Genomic DNA, 27,231 nt, shown 5'->3' with positions numbered 1-27,231 from the left:
GTGTTAGAAAGTTATATTGCCTTCCTGAAAGCGTGAATTCAAGGCGCAGTCAAGTCTCTTGCTTAACAACAGGGATATGTACAAAGACACACCCGTTAGTCGATCTTGTCTCCGTGTGAGCATCGCTGAGAGAATGCTCTTACACAATGCTCTTACACAGGCGAAGGCTACGTGGTACAGTCACTGTAACACTTGGTCTGTCGCTGACTGAAACATCTAGGCAGTACATGGCTGTATTTTAATGACATAAGAAACGGTTTGGGGCTGGAGAGATGGCTCAACAGTTGAAAGGCACTTGCTTGCAAAACCTGATGGGCCGGGTTCAATTCCCCAGTACCCACGTAAAGCCAGCTACACAGAGTGGAGATTGCGTCTAGAGTTTGTCTGCAGTGGCAAGAGGCCCTGGTGCACCCATTTTTTTTTTCTCTCTCTCTCAAATATATAAATAAAATATTTTTTAAAAAAGAAATAGTTTCACTATGACAATGACAGCATATATCACTGTACAAATAAAAGGATGGTTTATGTATGTGATTTTAACAGTAATATTGTTCCAATCAGTTATATAATGCTATCTCGATTTAGTACATACCACTAAAACTTTTAAAAATCGGGCTTTATGAACACATCTTAAGCCCATATACAACTACAGGTATCCGTAATAGTAATGACAAAATGCCATCAAGGAGAGATTCAGAGCCAGGAATGGTGACGCACATCTCTTATCCTAGCCCTCAGCAGGCGAGACAGGAGCATTGTGAGTTCCAGGCCAGTCTGGGTTATGGAGTGAGACCCTGTCTCAAAAGAATAAAAACAGGTCTGGAGGGATGGCTTATAGTTAAGGCACTTGCCTACAAAGCCAAAGGACCAAAGGTGGCACATGCATGTGGAGTTTGTGGTGGCTGTGGGGAATCGAACTGGTGTCCTTAGGCTTTGCAGGCAAAATGCCTTAACCACTAAGCTATCTCCTCAGCACTGTTATTTCTTCTGTGGTGCTAGGGAATAGAACCCAGGGCTTTCCCCATGCGAGGAAGCCACTCCATCACTGGGCTGCCTGCCCCCACTTCCCCTGCCACTTAGGAATTCCCACGACGGGAAACAAGACCACTCCATCCATCATAACAGCTCGTCACACTGCAGCTACTCAGGAAGAGCTTACTACAATAGCTGTTTTCTATAGGAGGGGACATTTCTGAAGCCCTGGGTATTATTATACCTTGTGTGTTAATGATTCTTAACTAATTTTTGTTCCTTTTTCATTGTCTTACTTGAATTTAATATTATCCAAATTAACCAACAGAAAAAAAAAAAAGATCAGTTATACTTTCTACTATTTCACAGAAAAGAAGCACCATATAAAGAGGTCGGGTGAGCCTTTTATCGACTGATGTGCGTGCGTGCATGTGTGCGCATCATCACGGCTAACGTGTGGAGGTCAGAGGACAACTCTGAGGTGACTCTACTCTACCTTCTTTGAGACAGGCTCTGGCTTTCCATGGGTACTGGAGAACTGAACCCAGGCCAGTAGGCTTTGCAAGCAAGTGCCTTTCACCAGTGAGCCATCTCCCCAGTCTGAGCTTGATCATTTCTCAGCACTAGTCAGAAATGATCCAAATATGGGCTAGCATCAGACTTAGCATGTAAGTGGGAATGATCGTGAATTTCGGATCGTCCTGCCTCCACCTCCCTAGCTAGGCTTACAGGTGTGTGCCACCACTTTATGTGGTGCTGGGGATTGAACTCAGAGCTTTGAACCTGCTAGGCAAGCACTCAACCAACTGAGCTCCATCCCTAAGCAGCACTGCCTTGTTTACTGATCATATTATGAACTGTTATCTGGCAATGCATATGTTTAACAGTGTTCCAACCATATTTTGTTTTGTTTTTCATTCCAGCCCAGGCTGACCTGGAACTCACTTTGTAGTTCCAGGCTGGCCTCGAACTCACAACAATCCTCCTACCTCTGCCTCCAACAGTATTTTTTAAAAGAAAAAACTACAAAGTTAAATTATAATTGTCATCTACAAACAAAATGTAAAAAGTAAAACCACCTTCTTTACCTTTGTAGTCTGATTATCAACCGTTCTTTTTGCTTCATTATCAAGAATGGGCTGTTCTTGATTTGTAAGAGGTAGTTTCATTTCCTATAAAAATTAATTTCATGAAGTTTAATGCTCATATTTCTACTTCTTTGATAATATTATAAATAATAAGTGGGCATGAGATAGTCAAGTATGATTTTAGTATTTATTGCTCATCCACAATGTTACAATGCATGTGTGTTTCTTGCTAAGCATGACTGTAATCCCAGGACTCAGAAAGTGAAGGCAGAAGGATCTGATGTTCAAGGTCATCCTCAGGTGCATATGGAGTTCAAGAACAGCCTGTTCTACATGAGATACTCTCTCAAAAAAAAAATAAAGTTATCACCTCCAAGGCTCAAGTACTATTGTGGAAGAGATGTCAAAAAGGGGGCTGGAGAGATGGCTTAGTTGTTAAGGCATTTGCCTACAAAGCCAAAGGGCCTCAGTTCAATTCCCCAGGACCCACATAAGCTAGGTAGATGCATATGGTGGTGCATGCGTCTAGAGCTCATTTACAGTAGCTAGAGGCCCTGCCGTGTCCATTCTATTCCTCGCTTACTCTCTCCCTCTCTCCCTCTCTCTCTCTGCTTCTTTCTCTCTTGCTCACTTAAATAAATAAAAATTTAAAAACCAAAAAGAATGTAAGAGCCAAAGGATGGGGAGGAGTGCTTTGTAGTACCGTCTTCCAGACCCAAAGTACCTGTGATATTCAAGACCTCACAGTGGCTACACAAAACCTGCATTATAGGAGGGGGGGGGAAATGATGACATCAAAAGAGAAGAAAAACTAGTTGTAAAGAAGAAGGGATTCAGTGGAGGGAGGACTTGGGGAGGAAAATAGAGGGTTGCAAGAGGAGATTATAATCATGATACGTTATCTGTATGTACAAAGGTTGTCAATAAAAAGTTTTTAAAATATACTTATAGAAAACATCTAAATCTCAAGAGTAATTTAAATTAAAATGCTAATTAAATTAAAATGATAAGTCACCTTTTATGATAAATAAGACCAAATATAGTCTCTACACTTGAATAGGCAAAACATTGCTTACAATAACATTCTTTTGGGGGGTTTTTGGTTTGTTTGCTTGTTTGGGTTTTTGAGGCAGGGTCACACTGTAGCCCAGGCTGACCTGGAATTTATTCTGTAGCCTATCATGACCTCAAACTCACAGAGATCCTCCTGCCTCAGCCTCCCAAGTGCTCACTTATAGGCATGCACCACCCCATTGGCCTGTTATGTTATTTTTTAATGGTAACTGAATTTCAACTAGAAAGATTAATTGTTAGAAAAGCTTCAAAACCTAAAATCTCTCTTAGATAAGTACTCAAGACAAATTACCATAGACACTCACACAAATACTCATGCGCATATGTTCATGTTCACACTGCTTACAATAGTCCCCAAAGTGGAGAGAACCGAAAGGTCCATCAACTGATGAATACACAAATAAAAATTTAAATTTAGTCTGTTCATAAATAGACGGTTATGAACCAATAAAAAGGAATGAAATGCCAGTCTTTAATTCCAGCACTAGGAAGGCCGAGATAGGAGGATCACTGTGAGTTTGAGGTCAGTCTGAAACTACAGAATGAGATCTAGTTCAGCCTGGGCTAGGGCAAGACCCTACCCTGAAAAAAAAAAAAAAAAAGAATGAAATGTAAACCGTTACATGCTATACCAGGATGAACGTTAAAAACATTATGCCAAGTGAAATAGAAATAGGCTAGTCACAGGGATTACGTATTATTATTCTGCTTATATGAAAAGTCTAGAATATGCAAATCTAAAGACAAACAATGCTGACTGGGAGTTGCCTAGGACTAAGCAGTTTGAGAAGAAAGGGAAACAGAAGTGGTAGGCACAGGGCCTGTTCTAACCAGATAGGTAGCTTCACAATTCTGTAACTAGGATAAAAGCCACCAAGCTACACATGAGTGAACGACATCTCAAAAACTCTGTCAACCAAAACAGGAACTTACACGTGGAGTCTTTGTGATGAACTTTCTCCATCTTTTATTCAGCCTTCTCAGTTCTCTAGATATAGACGCCCCAACTTCATCATTGCTGACTTCAATTAAGAAACTTCCCACCTCATTTACAGTCGTATGGAGCGCATCCAGCTGGGAGGCTGTCTCGAAGGGAAGCTGCATAACACATAAGCCACAGAGATGTGTCATGGTACAGCACCTGTCTGTTATCTGTAAGACAGTTTTAGCAAGTCTTGGCAACAGCGAGTGTGAAGCCTGCGTAGAGATGTGTCCTCCGCTCAGGGAGCTCACATCCCTGGTGATCAAGCTTGCTGTCTCCACTGCTGTCTGGCAGGTGCCAGCCTCCTTCTCTTACCAGGTCCTGGACTCTTCAAAGTGCCTTCTCTATCTTTCTAAGTGCCTGATAAACTCAGAGCAGAGGAACCCAAATGCATTCCATCAACAGAGGCCATAATGCCTCAGTAACTGCTTCATGTCTTCCTCACACCCAGAATGATTTAGCACTCCCCATTTTCTAAGCCATCCAGCCAACAACTTCATGTTGTCAAAGAGACAAATGTGGCCAAGTCACAAGTATCCTGCAAGATGTCTTTGGCAGCCCTAGGCATCTCAACAAAGTTTGAGAAGTACAGGTTTGAAATGACAGCTGTTTCCAGTCGTGCGATGTGTGTGCGTGTATGATGTATATGTACATGCGTATATGTGTATTTTATTTGTGAGAGACAGAGCAAGAGAGACACACATACACAGAGAGAGACAGAGAGATAGAGACAGAGAGAATGGGGGCACCAGGGCCACTAGCCACTATAAAGGAACTCCAGATGCATGTGCCATTTTATTATGTCTCTGGATTTCCCATGGTATGGTGGTTTGGATAAAAATGTTCCCACAGTCTCATGTGTTTGTGATTAAGGTTTCCACCTTGTCCTCGGCTTGGGGCATTTGGGGGGTGGCGCCCTGCTGGAGAAGGTGTCACGGGTGGACCTTGAGGTGGAGTCCAGCTCTGTGTGTTCAAACTCAGCCTGTGCTTCCTGTGCAGGCTACTGTCTCCCTGCTATGCATGTAAGATGAAGTCGGCCAGCTTCTTCCACCATGATGAGTCTTCCCCTGGAATCTGTAAGCTGAGATAAGCCCTTTCCTCCCACAAGCTGCTTCTGGTCAGGTGCTTGTCCCAGCAATGAAAAGGGAACCATGACACATGGATGCACGGGAATTGAACCCAGGACACCTACTAATTGATTACAAATGTATATGTCTATTAGCTATCCAGTTCAAGTCTACTATTTCCTCTCTGAAGAGCTCATTGACATGTCTTCTAAAAGCGGTACCACTTATGTACAGTAACCCTAATGAAACGTGTGTGTGTGTGTCTGTACAATACACAGAAAACTTTTTCTGGCAATTATATTAGGAAGAAACTAGTTTTTTTTGAAAGTTTTGACTTTTCCGTATTTGTTTTAATTTTAAATATTTTCTTTTTCTATTTGCTAGAAAAGAGAGAAAGACAGAGGGAATGAGTAGGCACGCCAGGACCCCTAGCCATGGCAAATGCACTCCAGATGCATGCAGCACTTTGTGCGATCTGCCTTTACTTGGGTACAGGGGAAACGAACCCAGGGCAGAAGGGTTTGCAAGCAAGGACATTTAACCACTGAGCAACCGCCCTAGCTCAAGATCTTGAGTTTTCTAAAGGACATGTTCACTCTTCTGCAGATGCCATCGCAGCTAGGAAATAAAGCAAAAGGGACAAGGTGTCATGGAAGTGCAAATACCTCTTTAACTTTCTCCTTCTTTGTCTCCTCAAAAGAAGCCTTCAGTAGGGGGAGGTTTTCCTCGTAAGTACCCCAACATGCCAGCGCTTTTTGCAGAGTGGACTTCGCATTGTCTATGGATTCTCGGTACACAAAAACACTTTGTTCCATTGCCGTGTACTGCTCATGAATAGGCTCACGTTCTCCAGCTGGAATATTGGCAAAAGAAAACCACTAATGTTAGAAAACAGCTTTTGTTAATGAGTAATATTGTTATTTGCACATTAATTGACACCAACATAATAAACATGTTCCCTAACAATATTAAAAGTAGTGCAAGGTAGACATGTATAGTAATTTCCAAAGCATTAAGGTAACAAGAAAGCAAAATATTTCATCTAAAAGGATTACTTTACCCAAATTCTTATAAATTTCACCACATTTTTGAAAAGAGGTATCAAGCTGAGCTAGAAAGTCTCTTTCTTCAATAAATTTCTGTGAAGTAAAGAAAAAAAATATTGTTAGTTTTATTTTCCAAAAATGTACCAAGAAACCCAAATATTGATATGTAGATATTGGCAAAGCATGTAATTCCTAAATTTTCCTTTTTTCCCCCTTTTCTTTCTTTCATTTTTTAACTTTTAAAAAATATTTATTTGTTATTTGTGAACAGAGGTAGAAGAGAAACAGACAGAGAGAATGGGCATGCCAGGGCCTCCAGCTGCTAAAAATGGACTCCAGATGCATACACCACTTTGTGCATCTAGCTACATGTGGGTACTGAGGAATCAAACTCGGGTCATTAGGTTTTTCAGGCAAGTGCCTTAGCCCCTAAGACATCTCTCCAGCCCTCCCTCCTTTTTTTTTTTTTTTTAAAGACAGGGTCTCACTCTAGCCTAAGCTGGCCTTGCCAATCCTCCTATATCAACCTCCTAAATGCTGGAATTATAGGCATGAGCCATGACAACCAGCACCAAGCTCTCTTTAATACTACACATTTGAGTAGAAAAAAGGAAAGGCAGTCCATGCAGGATAATTAAGATGCAAGAGACATAAGGATAAGTAAGATAATATATGACAATTAAATCTGCAAAATTTATCTTCATGTGTGTGATAGGCTTCTACAATGTTTTTGCTCTTGTTGGGAAAAAGCAAGTTAACTACTCATAGCAATTTGAAAATCTCCTACTTCACATGCTTTATTAATATTACATAATTGTATCAGCTGCTCATATTTCACATGTTCAATTAATATTGGTAAAACTTTTTTAGCTATATTAGTTTGCCAATATCTATCATCAGCTGCACAATAAAAAAACATTTAGGAAACTACCATTAACTACACTTGCTATGAAAAAATATGGAATTAATACAAAACTCCTTATTTATTGTACATTTATTTTATGCCATTGAAGGATTATGATTACTTAAATAGAAAAAGGCAAATTTAGCCAGGTGTGGTGGCACATGCCTTTAATCCCAGCACTTGGGAGGCAGAGATAGGAGGATGGCTGTGAGTTTGAGGTTACCCTGAGAATACATAGTGAATTCCAGGTCAGCCTGAGCTAGAGTGAGACCCTGCCTTGAAAAAAATAAGAGAAAAGAAAAAGGCAAATTTGAAAAAAATCAGGTATAGTGGCACATGCCCGTAATTCCAGCACTTGAGAGGTGGAGGTGAAAGCATAAAGAGCTGGAGGTTAGCCTGGGCTACATGGGCCCCTATCTCAACCAAAAGGAAAAAAGAAAACCAAAACAGAAAACTAGAAATTAAAAGAAAGCCAATATACACAAATATACATACACACACATAATATATACATACCTACATTTATATTTACCTTTTTTTTGGCTTTTTGAGGTAAAGTCTCACTCTACCCCAGGTTGACCTAGAATTCACTATGTTGTCTCAAGGTGGCCCCAAACTCACAATAATCCTCTTACCTCTGCTTCCCAAATTCTGGGATTAAAGGCATGTATCACCATGCCTGGCCATGCATATATATTCAAAATCAAGTCTAGTTTAGAATAACACTTTCTATTTGGGAACCTAGAGGGTTAAAATCTTAATAAATACGTCTTCACTGTGTTTTTCATTTTTTTTCACTGAACTTTACAATCTTGAATTTGAATTTACCACCACCACCACCACCCACCCGCATCCCCCTTTTCAAAAACAAAGAAACAGGGCTGGAGGTGGCTTAGTGGTTAAGACCCTTGCCTACAAAACCAAAGGACGCAGGTTTGACTCCCCAGGACCAGATATACAAGGTGGCACGTGCATCTGGAATTCATTTGCAGCAGCTGGAGAGCCCATTCTCTCTCTCTCTCTCTCTCTCTCTCTCTCTCTCAAATGAATAAATAAAAATAAAAGATTTTTTTAAAACACACAAAGACACAGAAAGATAAGACCCAATAGTGGAGGTGACATTGCTATGAGGCTTCAGATTTTGTAGGGATTTTTGCTTTTTGTTTTTGTTGCTGTTGTTTTGGTTTTTCAGGATAGGGTCTCACTCTAGTCCAGGCTGACCTGGAATTCACTATGTAGTCTCAGGCTGGCCTTGAACTCACAGCAATCCTCCTATGCCTGCCTCCTAAGTACTGGGATTAAAGGTGTGTGCCACCACACCTGGCTGAGGCTTCAGTTTTAACTATTGCAAAATCATGCCTATATTTAAATCACTTGAAAAACTTTTTCCCTAGATATGTGACAAGTTCAGGCTCAAAAAGAGAGTATCTCAAGACAAAACTAAAAATGTATTTTTCTTGTTAAAACTTGAGAGGCTAAGACTAAAGTTTACAAAGAAAAAATATAATTGTTGAATTGAAAGCATGAACTAGAAAAAATTATTAAATAAAATTTCAAGTAAGTTGAAAAAAGAATTTTTTCTTTAAGGTAGGATCTCGCTCTAGCCCAGGCTGACCTGGGATTGACTATGTAGTCTCAGAGTGGGCTCAAACTCACAGAGATCCTCCTACCTCTGCCTCCTGAGTGCTGGGACTAAAGGCGTGCGCCACCATGCCCGGCAAAAGAAGAACATTTTAATGAAAAAAATCCCACTGTAATCTTTTCTGTGTTAATGGGTCTGGCTAACTCATCCTTGCTGTTTTCTCCTTTTGCCCCTTCCCTATGCCTGCTAGGTGTTCATTGGTAATTCTTTTTTCCCAGGCAATACCAACACTAACAAGCACTACCAACAAAACCCATCCCCAAATCTGAAAAGTTCGCAGGAAATGGTGCCCAGGACACAGGCCAGTCCAGCACCCATGGAGACCAGCTGCCCAGGATACCAATGAGAAAGGCTTACATGCCAGTCTTGCAGTAAGGCCTCCACGGATCCTTTGTTCCCGTATCTGATGTTCCAGACATTTAATTTTGACTTCACTTCTCCCAGCAAGCCAAGAACTGAACACTTATAGTAATGAAATTCTAGAAGTGGGATGAATTTTCTCCCCAAAATGCTGTTGAATCTAGAAAATAAGTAGGTTTTAGAACTTAACTTAGTATAATTGACCAAATGTCAGAGAGCCGTTTGGAATTTTTAAGAAAACTGGGGGAGCTTTAACTTTTTCATTCAAACACACGGAACTTAGTTGTATTTTCAAGAGTCCTCATTCTCTCTTTCTCTCTTGATGTAAAACAAACATCTAGCAGAACATTTTTAAATTATTCCCTTATTAAGAAATGCTACAAAAAAACACCAACCTACAAAATAGCTTATGAACTTTGAAAAGTTCTATATACTACAATGCAAACACTTGCATATTAAAACAGTTTTCATTATTATGCCTAATATCTTAGTATTAAATTTCTTATGAGTAAAGGAGAAAAAAGTGGTGTGGACAACGATTGGTTAAATAATCTCCATATTGATGATATTTTTCAGTTGATAACATACATTCATAGACTCCATCACACTTGATCTCGTATTCTTGTGAGAAAGGGACATGGGAACTCTCACTATCCTATGCTTAAAAAGAAGAAAACCATCTTAAAAACGCAAAGCTCACATCATAGGATTTCTCACAGGCAATGAAACAAGATGCTTGCATGATATGTGATTATCACAGAAAGCATGAAGTAATTGCTATCAAGACTTACAAGCAAATACTTGTCAGAAATTACCAAAGTCAAAATGATCAAAATGTAGTTTTGTGGTGTGGCATCATTGCTCAAACCTGAGCCCCAGTGGTTGTGAAATAGGAATATTACAAACCGTCTTTTCATTTCCTCCAGTTTCTTAGGTGGCACCAATGGCAGGTGTTTTTCATCTCGATTTTCAAAGGTCAAGAGAATATTCAAATGATAGTCAAAACTATCCATCAGACTCTGCAAGAAATTTAGCAAGACAAAGGTCAGGTTTCTTGCTAAAATGTCACTCATATTGGTCTTTTTTCAAGAGTCATGGAGAAGGGGCTTCTTCCTCTCCCCTCCCCTTCTCTTGCTCCTAGACAGGGTCTCACATTTGCCTCAGGCTGGCCTCAAATTCATAGCTATCCTTCTGTCTTAACCTCCCAAGTACTGGTGCTACAGACCTGAGCATTTCTTCCTCTTTAACTAAAGTCTTTATGAAGAACTATTTCAACATAACGATTTTAAACTGGAACATTTTCCAAGAAAAGCAGAGAACACGAGTGTCTGTGGTCAAGTCTTTATCAAGATCTTTCATTTTCTTATGTGTCTCCATTCTTCTGGAGGGGGCTCGGGTGTTTTTCAGTTTCACACAGTAAGTTCTCGTACACCAGTGTTATGAAAACCCTCCCCCAGCATCTCTCGTTTGGTTTCTTTTGGTCGGTGTTTTGGTCAGACTTCATGATAGCGGGAGGACTTACTGGTCTCTCTCCTTATTGTTTCAACCATACATGCCCACACAGTGATGGGTGTGGCAGCGTCTCTGCTGTCTTGTTTTGATTTGAGGTTTGTTTTTCTTTGCTATTTTCTTTACTTATTTATTTATTTATTTATGAGATAGAGAGAGAGGAAGGGGCAGGTAGACAGAAAGAAAGAATGGGTGCTCCAGGGCCTCCAGCCACTGCAAATGAACTCCAGACGCATGCGCCCCCTGTGCATCAGGCTTACATGGATCCTGGGGAATCAAACCAGGCTTCTTTGGCTTTGCAGGCAAACACCTTAACCGCTAAGCCAGTTCCCCAGCCCTGAGGTTCGTTTTGTGTTCCTTGTTTTGTCTTGACACAGTCTCATGTAGCCCAGGTTGTCCCTGAATTTGCTATGTAGCAAGGATGACTTTGAACTTCTGATCCTCCTCCCTCTATCTCCCAAGTAGAGGAGTACCAGAGGTACACCACCATGCCTAGCCTTTAACAAAAGTATCTCTGAACCCCCAAATTCCAGGGACATCACACTGCACCACCCTCAATTTGAACCTCTTCTTCCTAGGATAAAATCTTCCCGAAGAACAGACTCTAACACAGGGTTGGTTTCTCCATGTCTCTTTTCCCACCTTGAATAGCGTTTCTTTCTCTCGGGTCAGAGCCATGGCTTGGGCGTAATCCTGGCAGGTGGGCAGGTCTTCCTCCATAAGCGCCTCCACGTCCTGGAGCCACGCCTCAGTTTCCTTGAGCGGGGAGGGCAGGGCGCTGTCCAGCTCAGCTTTCCACGCTGCAATCTGAAACCAGGGAAGAGGCATCAGCCACACCCTCCTTCACCTATGCCATGCCTAATGCTTCATGGTGCCTCTGAGAGCCAGGACCGACCCACGTGATCTGTCAATCCATGAAATCTTCATCGAATCACAAGCATCTTAGTTCTGAGTAACATTTTACTATCTGTAGAGGGGAAAGGCAATTTCTTTAAAAGCTATAGGAAAAGAAGGCACAAGACAAAGAAAAGTTTGGATGAACCCATAACTAATCAGGCTGGAGGGATGGCTTAGTGGTGAAAGCCACTTGCCTGCAGAGCCTAAGGTCCTAGGTTTGACACTCCAGAACCTAAGTGAGCCAGATGCACAAGGTGGTGCACGCATCTGGAGTTCGTGTGCAGTGGCTAGAGGCCCTGGTGCACCCACATATCCCCCTCTCTCTAATAATAAAAATAAAATACTTTTAAAAGTTCATAACTAGTTACATGGGGAACAGATTTTGAAGCCTTCTTCTAAGCACGGGTAGTCATAAAAGAAATGACTGAAATGTCATTTGCTTGTGTTCTTTGACACGGTAACTACACTGTCCACACAGACTCGTGGCTGCTGTCTCCCCAGCCTACCCATACGTCAATACTCGGTAGCTTCCCTTATCGCCTGATGACCATCCTTCAGCAAACCCTGCCTGTCATGATCCAGGCGCGCCCCTCTTTCCTCAGCCTTCTGCCCGATGGCTTTTTCCCTAAGTGTTCATTGTCCTCTCAGCCTTTGTTCCCATTGCCTCTTCTCCTGGATTGCCCTCCCTAGTTCTAAGCACTGTCAAAAGTCACACAATCGGCTTTTCGGCCGGAGCCGCCATCTTCCAGTAATTTGCCAAGATGACAAACACAAAGGGGAAGAGGAGAGGCACCCGGTACATGTTCTCTAGGCCTTTCAGAAAACATGGAGTTGTCCCATTGGCCACGTCTATGCGAATCTACAAGAAGGGTGACATTGTAGACATAAAGGGAATGGGTACTGTCCAAACAGGAATGCCTCATAAACGCTACCATGGGAAGACTGGAAGAGTCTACAACGTCACTCAGCACGCTGTTGGCATTGTTGTGAACAAGCAAGTCAAGGGCAAGATTCTTGCCAAGAGAATTAATGTGCGTATCGAGCATATTACGCACTCTAAGAGCCGAGACAGCTTCCTGAAACGGGTGAAGGAAAATGACCAGAAGAAGAAGAAGGCCAAAGAGAAGGGACCTGGGTGCAGCTGAAGCGGCAGCCCGCTCCGCCCAGAGAGACGCACTTTGTGAGGACTAATGGAAAAGAGCCAGAGCTGCTGGAGCCTATTCCCTATGAGTTCATGGCTTAATAGATGTCCTAAATGAATCAGACCTAGATTGTCAAAGTGCTTCTCTTCATTAAAGTATGGTGTCCTCACTTACTCAAAAGAAAAAAAAAAAAAAAAAAAAACTCACACAATCGGGCTGGGAAGATGTCAGCTGACGGTCCTCACTTGAAAAGCTTACTGGCCCAAGTTCTATCCTCCAGCTACCCATGTAAAGCAATTATAACAGCAAGATTGCCACGTGTGCACACACACACACAAACACACACACACACACAGATTTAATAAAAATTTTATTTTTATTTATTTTTGATTTTTTTTTAAATTTTTATTAGCATTTTCCATGATTATAAAAAAAATTATCCCATGTTAATTACCTCCCTCCCCCCACACTTTCCCCTTTGAATTTCCATTCCCCATCATATTAGATTTAATAAAATTTTTAAAAGTGGGCTAGAGAGATGACTCAGCAGTTAGGGTGCTTGCCTGCAAAGCCTTAGGACCCTGGTTCAATTCCCCAGTACCCATGTAAAGCCAGATTCACTAAGTGGCGCACGTGTCTGGAGTTCATTCATTACAGTGACTAGAGGCCCTAATGTGCCCATTCTCTATCTGCCTCTCTCTGCCTTTCTAGCTCTCTCTCTCTCTCTCAAATAAATAAATGAATAAGGGCTGGAGAGATGGCTTAGCGGTTAAGCGCTTGCCTGTGAAGCCTAAGGACCCCGGTTCGAGGCTCGGTTCCCCAGGTCCCACGTTAGCCAGATGCACAAGGGGGCGCACGCGTCTGGAGTTCGTTTGCAGAGGCTGGAAGCCCTGGCGCGCCCATTCTCTCTCTCTCCCTCTATCTGTCTTTCTCCCTGTGTCTGTCGCTCTCAAATAAATAAATAAAAAATTTAAAATAAATAAATAAATGAATAAATTAGCAAAATATTTTTTAAAAAGCTGTCACACAATCATTCATTCACTCATGAGCAAACATTTGTAAACAACCTATGGTTGGGGATAAAGCTTGCTTCTAGGGCAGAGGGGACACATTGTGGTCTACCACCAAAGAGTATAGAGGTGCCTAAAATACACTGTGCTCAGAAATAAAAGAAGCATAATCTCAACTTCATAATTTAAATACAGATAGATAGATAGATAGATAGATAGATAGATAGATAGATAGATAGATAGATAGATAGATAGAGATAGATAGATAGATAGATAGATAGAGATAGATAGATAGATAGATAGATGAAATTTACAAAGCCATATAAAACAAAAAGCCACACCTTCAAACAGAAAATGGGAATGGAAAGCATGGGTATGAAAGGAAATAAAGCCATTATGAGCAGATGAATACAAGCAAGAGCCCAGACCCATGTGTGCACGGAAGGGTTAAACTCATCACAAGCTCATACATCAGGAAGTCAAGCAGATAAGCAGAAGCCGCAGCCTTGACCGAACCATCCACTGCAAGAGGCGGGAAGGCTTCAGTTACATCAACGTGTGGTAAGTGATGTAACAGCCGGGCAGAAGGTTTGGAAGAACTATAGACTGATGATCAGAATTCTTGTACAAGGCTCCTTTCCTGACAATCACACTAACACAGTAAGAACAAATGTGGGTCTAGAGAGATGGCTCTGCAGTTAAGATGCTTGCTTGCAAGACCTTAAGACCTTAGCTCAAAGCCCCAGTATCCAGGTAAAGCCAGATGCACAAAGTGGTACATGCATCTGGAGTTCACTGGCAGTGGCTAGAGGACCTGGCATACCCATTCTCTCTCTGTCTCTCTCTGCTTGCAAATAAATAGAAATATTTTTAAGTGTTTTATTTATTTATTTGAGAGAGAGAGGAAGAGGCAGATAGAGAGAAAGAGAGAATGGGCATGCCAGGGCCTCCAGCCACTCACGGCAAATGAACTCTATACACATGCACCCCCCCAAGCCTCTGTGTGGTGGTTTGATACAGTTGTCCCCCATAAACTCAAGTGTTCTGATTGCTAGGTTCCCAGCTGATGGATATTTGGGAATTAATGCCTCCTGGAGGGGGTGTATTGTTGGGGGCAGGCTTATGGGATTTATAGCCAGTTTCCCCATGCCAGTGTTTGGCACACCCTCCTGTTGCTGTGGTCCACCTTATGTTGGCCAGGGGGTGATGTCCACCCTCTGCTCATGCCACCATTTCCCCCTGCCATTGTGGAGCTTCCCCTTGAGCCTGTGAGCCAAAATAAATCTTTTTCCCAGAAGCTGCTCTTTGTTGGGTGATTTCTACCAGCAATGCAACCCGGACTGCAACAATCTGGCTTATGTGGGTCCTGGGGAATAGAACCGGGGTCCTTAGCCTTCACAGGCATGCACCTTGATTGCTAAGCCATTTCCTCAGCCCAGATAGAAATATTTTTTTAAAAAAAGAATGAAGCCAGGTATGGTGGTACACGCCTTTAGTCCTAGCACTCAAGAGGCAGAGGTAGAAGAATCGCCATGAGTTCGAGGCCACCCTAAGATGACATAGTGAATTCCAGATCAGCCTAGACTAGAGTGAGATCCACTTTGAAAAATAAAAACAAAAACAAACAAACAAAAAAAAATTCTGTTTGAGTTGTTGAATTCCTGAAAGAAAGAAAAGAAAGCTGGGTGAAGGATTTGCTTTAGGTATCACTGGATTCGACTGACTTTAACTTGAGCTAAACTGTTTTGAGTTGTTTAGATAATCAAAGGTTTCCATTTTTATCTTGAAAGAACTAGTGACAAAATATCCAAGCACACTAGGTTTATGACAGAGAATTTGTAAGGTTTCGTGGATCCACCCCCACCTTCCCGTGGCAGCATACTGCTAATGAATTCCATGTATTTGGATATCGTGCCAGCCATATAGTCAAATTTGTTTAAGGGGGGCAGATGTGTGTTTACTTTAGAAGAAATGAAAAAGACAAGATTTATGTGAAATATTTGAAGGCAGTACACTCTGACCAACTGTTATCAGTTGGTATTTCTGCAAGTCCAGAATACTTTAAACCTGATTTACTAGACCTGGGAATTTTTAACATGGTCTAATTATTTACTCAAAGACATAGATGCAAAAAAAAAAAAAATTAGGCAACCTTCTAATCCCTTTTCATCATGGATGAAACTGATTTAAGAATAGTACTTGTAGGGGCTGGAGAGATGGCTTAGCGGTTAAGCGCTTGCCTGTGAAGCCTAAGGACCCCAGTTCGAGGCTCGGTTCCCCAGGTCCCACGTTAGCCAGATGCACAAGGGGGCGCACGCGTCTGGAGTTCGTTTGCAGAGGCTGGAAGCCCTGGCGCACCCATTCTCTCTCTCTCTCCCTCTATCTGTCTTTCTCTGTGTCTGTCGCTCTCAAATAAATAAATAAATAAAATTTAAAAAAAAAAAAAAGAATAGTACTTGTAATTGGAAATCAGAGTTTGAAATAAAACTTGGACCACTTTGCATACACTCTTCTCACTTAATATTTTAGCTACATAATATGTACTTTGAGTATAACATCATGTTTTAACAAATATTTAAAGACAAAAGTCACATCAATAAGATACTAAAAGGCTCGTTTTTATATTTGTTTTAGATGTTTTAAATAGTTGCAATGGCTTAAAAATGACAATTTAAATTGTTGCCTGTAATACAGTTTTGCCTGCTAAATTCTCCACATTTTGTAACCTGTTTTATTTCTTTGGGTGTAAAGCGTTTTTGCTTAGTATTGTGATAATGTATATGTTTTGTCCCAGTTTATAGTAATGTTTCAGTCCGTCATCCAGCTTTGGCTGCTGAAATCATACAGCTGTGAAGACTTGCTTTTGTTTCTGTTAGACTGCTTTTCAGTTCTGTATTGAGTATCTTAAGTACTGTAGAAAACATGTCACTTCTTCCTTTAAGGCTGTTTGTAATATATATAAGGACTGGAATTGTGTTTTTAAAGAAAAGCATTCAAGTATGACAATATACTATCTGTGTTTTCACCATTCAAAGTGCTGTTTAGTAGTTGAAATTTAAACTATTTAATGTCATTTAATAAAGTGACCAAAATGTGTTGTGCTCTTTATTGCATTTTCACAGCTTTGAAAATCTGTGCACATATTGTTTCATAGAAAATGTGTAACTTTTGACGTCCTGTTTAATGGTGATTCTTTTGCACATTTAGTTGTTTAATATTGGGAGGTCAAGAAGTTTGGTTTTTGATTATGTTATATACTAAATTCTGTAAAAGGAGATCTCTAACCTCAAAAAGAATTTACATACCAGGAAAAAAAAAATCATTAACAGGACTGGAGGGATGGCTTAGCAGTAAAGGCATTTGCCTACAAAGCCAAAGGACCCAGGTTCAATTCCCTAGGACCCATATTAGCCAGATGCACAAGGGGGTGCACACATCTGGAGTTTGTTTGCAGTGGCTGAAGACCCTCACACACCCATTCTCTTTCTCCCTCTTTCTCTGTCAAATAAATAAAAATATTGTTTTAAATTCATTAATAAAGGCTAGAGAGAGATGGCTTAGTGGTTTAGAAGCATGCTTAAAAAGCCTCATGACCCAAGTTCAATTCCACAGTATCCATGCAAAGCCAGATGTACAAAGCAGTGCATGCATCTGGAGTCTATTTGCAGTGGCTGGAGATCCTAACATGCCCATTCTCTCCCTCTCTCTCTCTCTCTCTCTCTCTCTCTCTCTCTCTCACACACACACACACACACATTCTGATTGCAAATAAATAAAAATATTTTTAAGAAAATAGAAAAAAATCATTAAATAACCCTTGGTTTGGGATTAGGAGAGAATTCCCAACCATTTCTGAAATGATTCTCAACATTTTTTCCCATTTTTTACTACATATTGAGGAAAAGCAGAGTTCTCAGCACTGATGACTATGAAATCAACTGTCAATCGGTCTGGATGTTGAAGATGCTTCACATCCTACAATTGTACTAAACACTCACCAGGATTTAAGTTTTCATGTAAAGATAAGCACAGCCAGCTACCATTAGTATGCAAATATGTTTTCATCTTCAATAGTAAAACTATATGTATACCCAAAACCTGTTTTAAAATAAATTTCTTTACAATTTATGATCAGTAAGTGTTTGGTTTGTATTTCTCTTTGATATACCTATCGATCTGGGGTTATATAAAACAAGTGGGAAAAAGTTTAAGGAGCCTTAATTCACCTATAATTCTGAGGACATGAAAGCTATATTTTGAATGAAGCCAAACCTGTGCTTTCTGACTCAGGATCATACTCAAAATATTTATGCAGTGGTCAGAAGAAAAATAGAGGCAATGTTTACCTTCATTCCTTTCCTTTCTTGCTGAATACAGAAAACTGTTTCTCTAAAGGCTCCCATTAAGTTTTTATTTTGGCTGAAATTTTATATAGAGGCTTGTCAGGTCAAAATCAGATAATGTCATTATTTTGTACAGCAAGCTGACAATGAAGCCATTCAGCAAGATACTTGAAGATCTCTGCAAAGATACCTGCTAGCCAAGGGGGCTCATGTTTTCAATCCAAGCCCTTCAGAAGGCTAAGGCAGAAGTATCACTGTGAGCTCAAGGCCAGCCTGAGCTACAGAGTGAGACCAACGTCTGCCTAGGCTAGAGTGAAACCCTATCTCAAAAAGCTAAAACAAATAATAATAATAAACAAAAAATGAAATAAAAAGATGTCCTATCCTTACAGTATCAAACAGTGTAAAACTTGCTGGGCGTGGTGGCACACACCTTTAATCCCAGCACTCGGGAGGCAGAGGTAGGAGGATCGCCGTGAGTTCAAGGCCACCCTGAGACTACATAGTGAATTCCAGGTCAGCCTGAGCCAGAGTGATACCCTACCTTGAAAAAAAAAAAAAAAAAAAAAGTAAAAATTGCACTAACTGTGTTGTACCCAGTGAGTTGAAAATCAGCATGTCTCATTTTGACACACCAAGGAAATGGACTACAACCTACCTTACTAAAGAACAGATTTCCAAGACACTATCAATTTGTGACACTTTAATCTTGCAAAATGTGGCTTTTCTTATTATTTTGGGCAATTTTTCTAAGTTGTATTCTGGAAAATCAGGCCAGATCTGGGTGGCCTGGAACAGTCTGAGCTACACAGACAATGTCATCCTCATTGATTTTTTACATTATTTAGAACGTAGCCGGGTTCAAAGCGATAATCAGCAGGCGTTGATTATGCCATAAGCACCAGTCACTCAACAGAAAGGTGCCCTGAGCTTTGCTGGTTCCTCAAAATTAGTCCTTTGAACGAGTGGCTGGCTGCCGAAAGCCACCGCACAACTACTTCACATAGTTAATAAACCATCTGAGAATCTCAGGTTGTCACTCCACGGCAGCCAAGCAGAGATCCACAGGCTTCCTGTGCAGGACCCGGTAAGAAACTTGGACTTTGTGGCGATCCAGTCTTGCTCTAAATTCATTAAAATAAATGGATTCTGTAATGATTTCACCTTTAGCAAACTCTATTAACTCATTAAAAATCATTTCACTGGGCTGGAGAGATGGCTTAGCAGTTAAAGCGTTTGTCTGCCAAGCCTAAGGACCCAGGTTCAATTCCCCAGTACTCACGTAAACCAAATGCACAAGGTAGCTCATGCATCTGGAGTTCATTTGCAATAGATAGAGGTCCTGGCAGACCCATTCTCTCTCTATCTACCTCTTTCTCTCTCTTTTAAATTAATAAATGAAATATTTTTTAAAATCGTTTCATTGAGGGCTGGAGAAATGGCTCAGCAGTTAAGGCGCCTGCCTGCAAAACCTAATGACCCAGGTTTGATTCTCCAGTACCCATGTAAAACCAGATGCACAAAGTGGCACATGCATCAGGCATTCATTTGTAGTGCTGTACCTATTTTTTCTCTCTCTCCAAATAAATAAATAAAATGTTTTAACAAGTTGTCTCAGAGCTGGAGAGATAGCTTACCAGGTAAGGTGCTTGCCTACAAAGCCCAAGGACCCAGGTTCAATTCCCCAGTACCCACATAAAGCCAGATGCACAAAATGGCACATGCATCTGGAGTTCGTTTGCAGTGGTCAGAGGCCCTGGAGTGCCCATTATCTCCCTCTCTCTCTCTCTATTTATCTATTTTAAATGAATGAATTTTACAATATGGAAATTGAACCTCAATAAAATTATTGTTTAAAAGATAAAGGCAGGAGAGGTACAAAGTGATGCATACGCACATAAGATGACACAGTCTGGAGTTCGTTTACAGTGGCTAAGGCCCCAGTGTGCCAATTCTCTCTCTCTCACACACACACACACACAAATAAAAAAGAAACCTATAAAGGCAGGGCTGGGAATATTGCTCAGTTGTTAAAGGCACTTGCTTACCATGCCTGCCTGTCCTGGTTCAATTCCCCAGGTACACAAAGTAGGGCATGCATCCAGGGTTCATTTGTAGGCGAGAGACTCTGGCATGCCTAAGCTCGCTCACTCTCTATCAAATAAATAAATTTTAAAAATAAAGGCAAAGCCAGGCATGGTGGCGCACACCTTTAATCCCAGCCCAAGGGAGGCAGAAGTAGGAGGATCGCCGTGAGTTCGAGGCCACCCTGAGACTATATAGTGAGTTCCAGGTCAGCCTGGGGTAGAGTAAGACCCTACCTTGAAAAACCAAAAATAAATAAATAAATAAATAAAGTAAAAAGACAAAATAAGGATAGGGGATGAAGTTTAGTTGGTAGTATGCCTGTCTAGCATGCATAAAGTCCTGCGTTGAACCTTATACCTCAAGCATAGCAAAATTGCAGGCGGTGGCACATGCCTATAATTCTAGCACTCAGGAAGTGGATGAAGGAGAACCAAAGTTCAAAACCATCCTCCCTACAGAGTGAGTTCCACATCAGCCTGGGCTAGAGTGAGACCTTGCCAAAAGAAATAAAAAAAGACAACACCAAACAAGCCAGGCGTGGTGGCACATGCCTTTAATCCCTGCACTTGGGAGGCAGAAGTAAGAGAACTCCTCTGAGTTCAAGGCCACCCTGAGACTACATATTGAATTCCAGGTCAGCCTGAGCTAGAGTGAGACCCTACCTCGGGGGAAAAAAAATTAAAAGCACCAAACAAAAAGACAAAACAAACATATTTGAAACTAATCAAATCTGTCACTGTGGTATAAGACTGAGTAAAGGCAGTTCTCAGCATAAAGGAAATTAGCTCAATGGAAACTAAAATCTATAGAAAGAATTACAAATGGTGGGCTGGGGAGATGGCTTAGCAGTTAAGGTGCTTGCCTGCAAAGCCTGAGGACCTAGGTTTGATTCCCCAGAACCCATGTAAGCCAGATGCACAAAGTGGCACATGCATCTGGAGTTCATTTTCAGTGGCCATGGCATGCCATTCTCCCCCGCCTCTCTCTCTCTCTCTCTCTCTCTCTCTCTCTATCTATCTATCTATCTTCCTCTTCCTCTCTGTCTCCTTCTCTCTCACTCTCAAATGAATAAAATACAAAAATTTTTTAAATGAAATAAAGAATTAGAAATGGTAAATAATCTAGATAAATATGAAACACTAAATTTTTCTTTTTCTTTTTGAAAGCTGTTTAGAGCAAACAAAAAAGTATAACATGGCTTTGGGACTTTATTTTTTTAATATATTTTATTTCTATTTATTTATTTGAGAAAGAGAGCGAGAGGCAGGGGAGGGAGGGAGAGAATGGTCACACCAGGGCCTCTAGACACTGCAAATGAACTCCAGATGCATGCACCCCCTTGTGCATCTGGCTTACGTGAGTCCTAGAGAATCGAACCAGGATCCTTTGGATTTGCAGGCAAATGCCTTAACCGCTAAGCCATCCCTCCAGACCTGGGACTTTATTTTTAAATATGGAACATTTCACAAATGTGGGTGTCAACCTTGCACAGAGGCCATGTTAATCTTCTCTACATTATCCCAGGTTTAGTATACATGCTAGCAAAGCGAGCATAGGTGTGAGGACTTTAAATATAGTATCTCAGACAATGTTCATATGTCATACATATTTATTTTGTTTGTTTGGTTTGGTTTTTCGAGGTAGGATCTCACTTTAGTCCAGGCTGACCTGGAATTCACTAGGTAGTCTCAGGGTGACCTTGAACTCACAGCTAATGTGCCAGGCTGTTTGTTTGTTTTTTGGGTTTTTTTTTTTTTTTTTTGGTTTTTTGAGGTAGGGTCTCACTCTAGCCCAGGCTGACCTGCAATTCACTATGTAGTCTCAGGGTGGCCTCAAATTCACAGCGATCCTCCTACCTCTGCCTCCCAAGTGCTGGGATTAAAGGCGTGCGCCACCACGCCCAGCTAAGTTTGTTTGTTTTTAAGGTAGGGTGTTGCTCTAGCTCAGGTTGGCCCTTGAATTCACTATGTATTCTCAGGCTGACCTTCCTATAATGGGGATTAAAGGCATGTGCCACCATGCCTGGCAACCTCCCATTCTTTATGCTATGTTTGTTTTATAAAAACATATATGTATAGCCAGGAGGCATCGGTAGGAAGACTGTCATGAGTTCAAGCCCACCTTGAGATAACAGTGAATTCCGGATCAGCCTAGATTAGAATGAGACCCTACTTAAAAAAAAAAAAGGAATGGGGGTAAATGAGACAATCTGATTGCCAGACTTTCATCTAGAGAGATGGCTCAGTGTTAAGAGTGCTTCTTAAGCAAGAACCTAAGAAGCATGAGAGACGGCTGATGTTTGACGCTCAGGACAGCTGCATGTGGCCATGCACCTGTAACCCCCGTCCTATGGGGGTGCAGAGAACCGAGAATCAATGGAGCCATGAACAACATGGCGAACACCGAGACCGGTAAGACGCTCCAGCTCCACCGAGAGGGACGGCAGAGGGAAGGAGCAGGACTCCTGACGGTCCTCTCCGGCCACGAGGCAACCCTGGTTCGAGGCTCGATTCCCCAGGACCCAGATTAGCCAGATGCACACGGCCGCTATAGGCAAGCCTACTCCACGCGGGCAAGAGCATGAGGTGCCACCTGGGCATACACACAGGCACACACAACATGCATAAACACACGCAAACAGAAAACAACTAAAAATAATAAAAGGGCTGGATAGAAGGCTGAGCAGTTAAAGGTACTTGCTTGCAAAGCCTATTGGCCCAGGTTTGAACCCCTAGTGCCCTTGTAGAAACAGAAGTGCAAGGCAGCACATGCACCTGGCACAGCAAGAGGCCCAGGTGCGCTCATTCTCTTTCTCTCTCTCCTCACAAATCAACAAATAAAAATACTAAAAATAAACCGAGTATAATGGCGCACGCCTTTAAGCCCAGCACTCAGGAGGCAGAGGTAGGAGGATCGCCATGAGTTCAAGCCACCCTGAGACTACATGGTGAATTCCAGGTCAGCCTGGGCTAGAATGAAACTCTACCTTGAAAAACCACAAAAAAAAATTAGTAAAAATTAAAAACAAAAAAAAGAGGGGCTGGAGAGATGGCTTAGCAATTAAGGCACTTGCCTGCAAAGCCTAAGAACCAGGTTTGATTCCCCAGTACCCATGTAAGCCAGATGCATTAGATGGTGCATGTGTCTGGAGTTTATTTGTAGTGGCTGGAAGCCCTGGTGCACCCATTCTCTCTCTCTCTCTCTCTCTCCTTTCTCCTAAATAAATAAATAAATAAGAATTTTACATGGTAACAGAAATTGAAAAATATGAAATTGTGCAACTCTGAATAAACTATGAAATATTTAGAATTTACATTATAATTCCTAAAGCTACTATTACAAACACAACGTAATGAGGCACAACCAAAAAGCTAACTGACAAACTGAATTCTAAAACCAAAAAATATAATAATAATGAAGCAAGGACGGAGATATAAAAACAGAATGAAATTAAAAGTAAAAGATTATGCCTAAGTTGAACTCTGCCACAAATGTATTAAGTAGAAATGGGCTGAACACTCCAATTAAAAGGCAAAGATTGGGCTGGAGAGATGGCTTAGTGTTTAAGTGCTTGCCTGTGAAGCCTAAGGACCCTGGTTCAAGGTTCGATTCCCCAGGACCCACATTAGCCAGATGAACAAGGGGCACACACGTCTGGAGTTCATTTGCAGTGGCTGGAAGCCCTGGCGTGCCCATTCTCTCTCTCTCTCTCTCTCTCTCTCTCTCTCTCTCTCTCTCTCTCTGTTGCTCTCAAAGAAAGAAAGAAAGAAAGAAAGAAAGAAAGAAAGAAAGAAAGAAAGGAAGGAAGGAAGGAAGGAAGGAAGGAAGGAAGGAAGGAAGGAAGGAAGGAAGGAAGAAAGAAAGAAAGAAAGAAAGAAAGAAAGAAAGAAAGAAAGAAAGAAAGAAAGAAAGAAAGAAAGAAAGAAATGGCAAAGACTGTCAGTAAATAAGAAAGCAAGAGCCAATACTGTGCTGTCTTTAAGAGATGCTCTATTAATCTAAAGTCTCAAAGAGGCTAAAAGTAGATGAAGGAAAAACATGTGCCATTCAAACAGCATCAGAAGACCTTCTATGTTTATATCAGATAAGCAAACAGCCAGCAAAATAATATTACTAAAGACAACGGGGATACCTCATAAGTGTTCATTCATCAGGAAGGCATAACAATTACAGATCTAAGTGTATACATCTAAAATGAAGTTTCAAAATACATAAGCAAATTTTGACAAAATTTAAAGAGATTTCCACTCATTTTAAACCCCTCTCAGCAGCTGATGGAACAACTAGACAAAATGCCAATCAAGTCATAGATACTCTGAGAACGAAAAATAAAAAAATTTTAAAAAAACCAAAAAGACATAGATACTCTGAACAACACTATATACACTATAACACTGATATTGACATATTATATCCAATAATTGTAGAGTACAAGTTCCTTTCAAAAGAATGTGGGGCTGGGTGTGGTGGCACAGGCCTTTAATCCCAGCACTCAGGAGGCAAGGTTGGAAGATCACCATGAGTTCAAGGCCACCCTGAGACTACACAGTGAATTCCAGGTCAACTTGGACTAGAGTGAAACCCTACCATGCAAAAACAAAACAAACAAAAAAATAAAATGTGGTTATACATTCATACCATATGCTGGGCCATAAACCCAGTCTCATAATACTTTGTTTGTTTGCTTGGTTGAGAAAAGGTGTTCCAGGGCCTCTTTCCACTGCAAATGCACTCCAGACACATGCAGCGCTCTGGACATCTGACTTCATAGCGGTCTTGGGGAACTGAACGAAGGCTGCCAGGCTTTGTAAACAAGAGCGTTCAACCACTGAGCATAAGCCCAGCCCAAACCAAGTCTTCATGAACTTAAAAGGGCATATGACACATGTGAACATATTCACCCTTACCCTGGCTTCCGGACTGTCCCCGGTCCTCTAAACTACGGCACTGACACACCGCAGGAAAGAGGGTGCATGCAGCTCACCCAAAATACGGATCGTCTACAAGGCACAACCCACAGGAACAAAGCAAGACTTGATGGCAAGTTGTACTCTGGAAAATCTTGCTTAAGCAAAATGCTATAGAAGTTTTTTGTTTTTTTTTTTTAACCTCACTAGTAAGTTGGCAAATTGACTATTTATTTATTTATTTTTACAAATATTATTTATTTGAGAGAGAGAGAGAGAATGGGCACGCCAGGGCCTCCAAACACTGCAAACAACTCCAGATGCATGTGCCCCCTAGTGCATCTGGCTTACGTGGGTCCTGGAGAATTGAACCGGGATCCTTTGGCTTTGCAGGTAAATGCCTTAACCACTAAGCCATCTCTCCAGCCCATGTTATTGTTTTTTTTAACTCCAACTACTATCAAAATGACATCATGGGGAAAAATAAAAACACTATCTAGTTTCCGCTGAAGCCTCTATTCTGTCTTATGGAACATCTAATGTCCACATCCAACCAAACAAAATGGCCCTGTGGAAACGCTCTTATGAGAAACTACACAGCACGGTTACCTGGTGGGTGAGGCGGGTCCAGGCGTCTCTCAGTTGTGCCTGGTCTTCGCTCAGCTGAGGCCCTTTGAGAGACAGCACATCCGCGAAGCACTCCTTTTGTTCACTGAGTGAGTCCATGAAGGACAGCAGGTTCTGTGATCAGAAGAGCATCTTATTTACTGATTCAACACACCACTTTTTGCATCTGGCTTTACATGGGTGCCGGGGAATTGAACCCTGCAGGCTTTGCAAGTAAGAGCCTTTCACTGCTGAGCCAGCTCCCCAATCCAGAAGAGCAGTGTAAAGACGGAAAACTTTCATGCCACTTATAAAGTATAATCAGCTATTTTACAGTCTATGGTTAAAGATTATGCTTAAATTTTGACTTGATAAAAGAAAAAAAAGAGGACTAGAGGGATGGCTTAGCAGTTAAGGCACTTGCCTACAAAGCCAAAGGACCCAGGTTTGATTCCCCAGAACCCATGTAAGCCAGATGCACAAGGTGGTATATGTGTCTGGAGTTTGTTTTCAGTGGCTGAAGGCCCGAGCATACCCATTCTCATTCTCTCTCTCTCTAACAAATAAATAATTAAACAATTTATTTTTTTAAATTCCTGAATACGGTATTTTGCTGTTTTGATTTTTTCAACTTTTTACTGGCAGTTTCCGTAAGTATAAACAATAAACCATGATAATTCTCTCCCTCTACTCCCATTCTTCCCCCTCACAAATCCACCCTCCATCTGACCTGCTTTTGGTTTGGTTTGTTTTAAATTTATTTGCAAAGAGAGAGTGAGAATGGGTGTGCCAGGGCCTCTTGCCCCTGCAAACGAACTCTAGACACATGAGCCACTTTGTGCATCTGGCTTTACGTGGGTACTGGGGAACTGAACCAGCCCGCAGGTTTACAGGCAAGTGCCTTTAGCTGTTGAACCGTCTCCCCGGCCCTGCTCTGTTCTCCAGTGAACTCTGATGACTTGAGTAACTGCACACCGACACAGGTCTCGGCGTGTAACTCGTGTCGGCAACGCTGGGTTTTTCTAGAATGGAGAGGCAAGGCCACGGGGAGGCCAAGAGGAGGGCAGATCATGATTCCACGTGTCCAGCGCAGAGTAGTCAAGGGATTTACTACATCACAGCATATGTTAGGCATAAATGATATTTGGGGGGTTATTGTTATTGCTTAAGACAGTGTGGCCCAAGCTAGCCTTGAACTTCTGGACCTCCTGCCACCACCGGCTAAGTACTGGAACTGCAGCTAGGCACCGCCATGCCTGGCTTCTGGGGTGCTGGGAATAAATTCAGGGCCTCATGCATGTCAGGCAATCACTCCATCAACTGAGCTACATCCCCCCCACACACACACTCACTCTGTAGCCCAGGCTATCCTAGAACTCACTGAGTAGCTAAGGATGGCCTCAAACTCATAGTGATCCTCCTACTTCTAGTACTGGGCTTACAGACGTCAGCTGCCAGAGTTGATTTTGGAAGCACTTAAGATGAACTGGAATTCTTCCAACTCTTCCAGGTACCTTCTGCACACAATGAAGTCACTCTCCCTTTGCCCTCAACATTTCACAACCAAAGTTTTTCTTAGTTTACATTCAGTATT

At 41.6% G+C, this 27,231-nt stretch overlaps 1 protein-coding gene, 1 non-coding gene and 1 pseudogene across 7 annotated transcripts in view; 1 reads left to right on the top strand and 2 right to left on the bottom strand.

The window, feature by feature from the left end:
• The window catches only part of Syne2 (spectrin repeat containing nuclear envelope protein 2), a 392,771-nt gene that overhangs the window by 248,191 nt on the left and 117,349 nt on the right, over positions 1 to 27,231 (bottom strand). For all 6 annotated transcript variants that reach the window (XM_045155524.1, XM_045155526.1, XM_045155527.1 and 3 more), the window contains exons 11-18: positions 25,641 to 25,772; positions 11,287 to 11,451; positions 10,042 to 10,154; positions 9,133 to 9,295; positions 6,244 to 6,322; positions 5,849 to 6,036; positions 4,068 to 4,232; positions 2,061 to 2,144 (exon numbers count right to left, since the gene is read on the bottom strand). In XM_045155524.1, coding sequence (XP_045011459.1) covers positions 2,061 to 2,144; positions 4,068 to 4,232; positions 5,849 to 6,036; positions 6,244 to 6,322; positions 9,133 to 9,295; positions 10,042 to 10,154; positions 11,287 to 11,451; positions 25,641 to 25,772 — 1,089 coding nt within the window. The remainder of the gene's footprint in view (positions 1 to 2,060; positions 2,145 to 4,067; positions 4,233 to 5,848; positions 6,037 to 6,243; positions 6,323 to 9,132; positions 9,296 to 10,041; positions 10,155 to 11,286; positions 11,452 to 25,640; positions 25,773 to 27,231) is intronic.
• LOC123462285 lies at positions 12,303 to 12,806 on the top strand (annotated as a pseudogene).
• On the bottom strand, positions 21,572 to 21,678 carry LOC123462519. The gene has a single exon (XR_006638333.1). It is a non-coding gene; the product is annotated as a U6 spliceosomal RNA (small nuclear RNA).

Source organism: Jaculus jaculus, chromosome 7, assembly GCF_020740685.1.
Source record: "Jaculus jaculus isolate mJacJac1 chromosome 7, mJacJac1.mat.Y.cur, whole genome shotgun sequence".
Taxonomy (NCBI): domain Eukaryota; kingdom Metazoa; phylum Chordata; class Mammalia; order Rodentia; family Dipodidae; genus Jaculus; species Jaculus jaculus.
The sequence above is the reverse complement of the archived record's forward strand: the minus strand, read 5'-3'. Positions and strand labels throughout refer to the sequence as shown.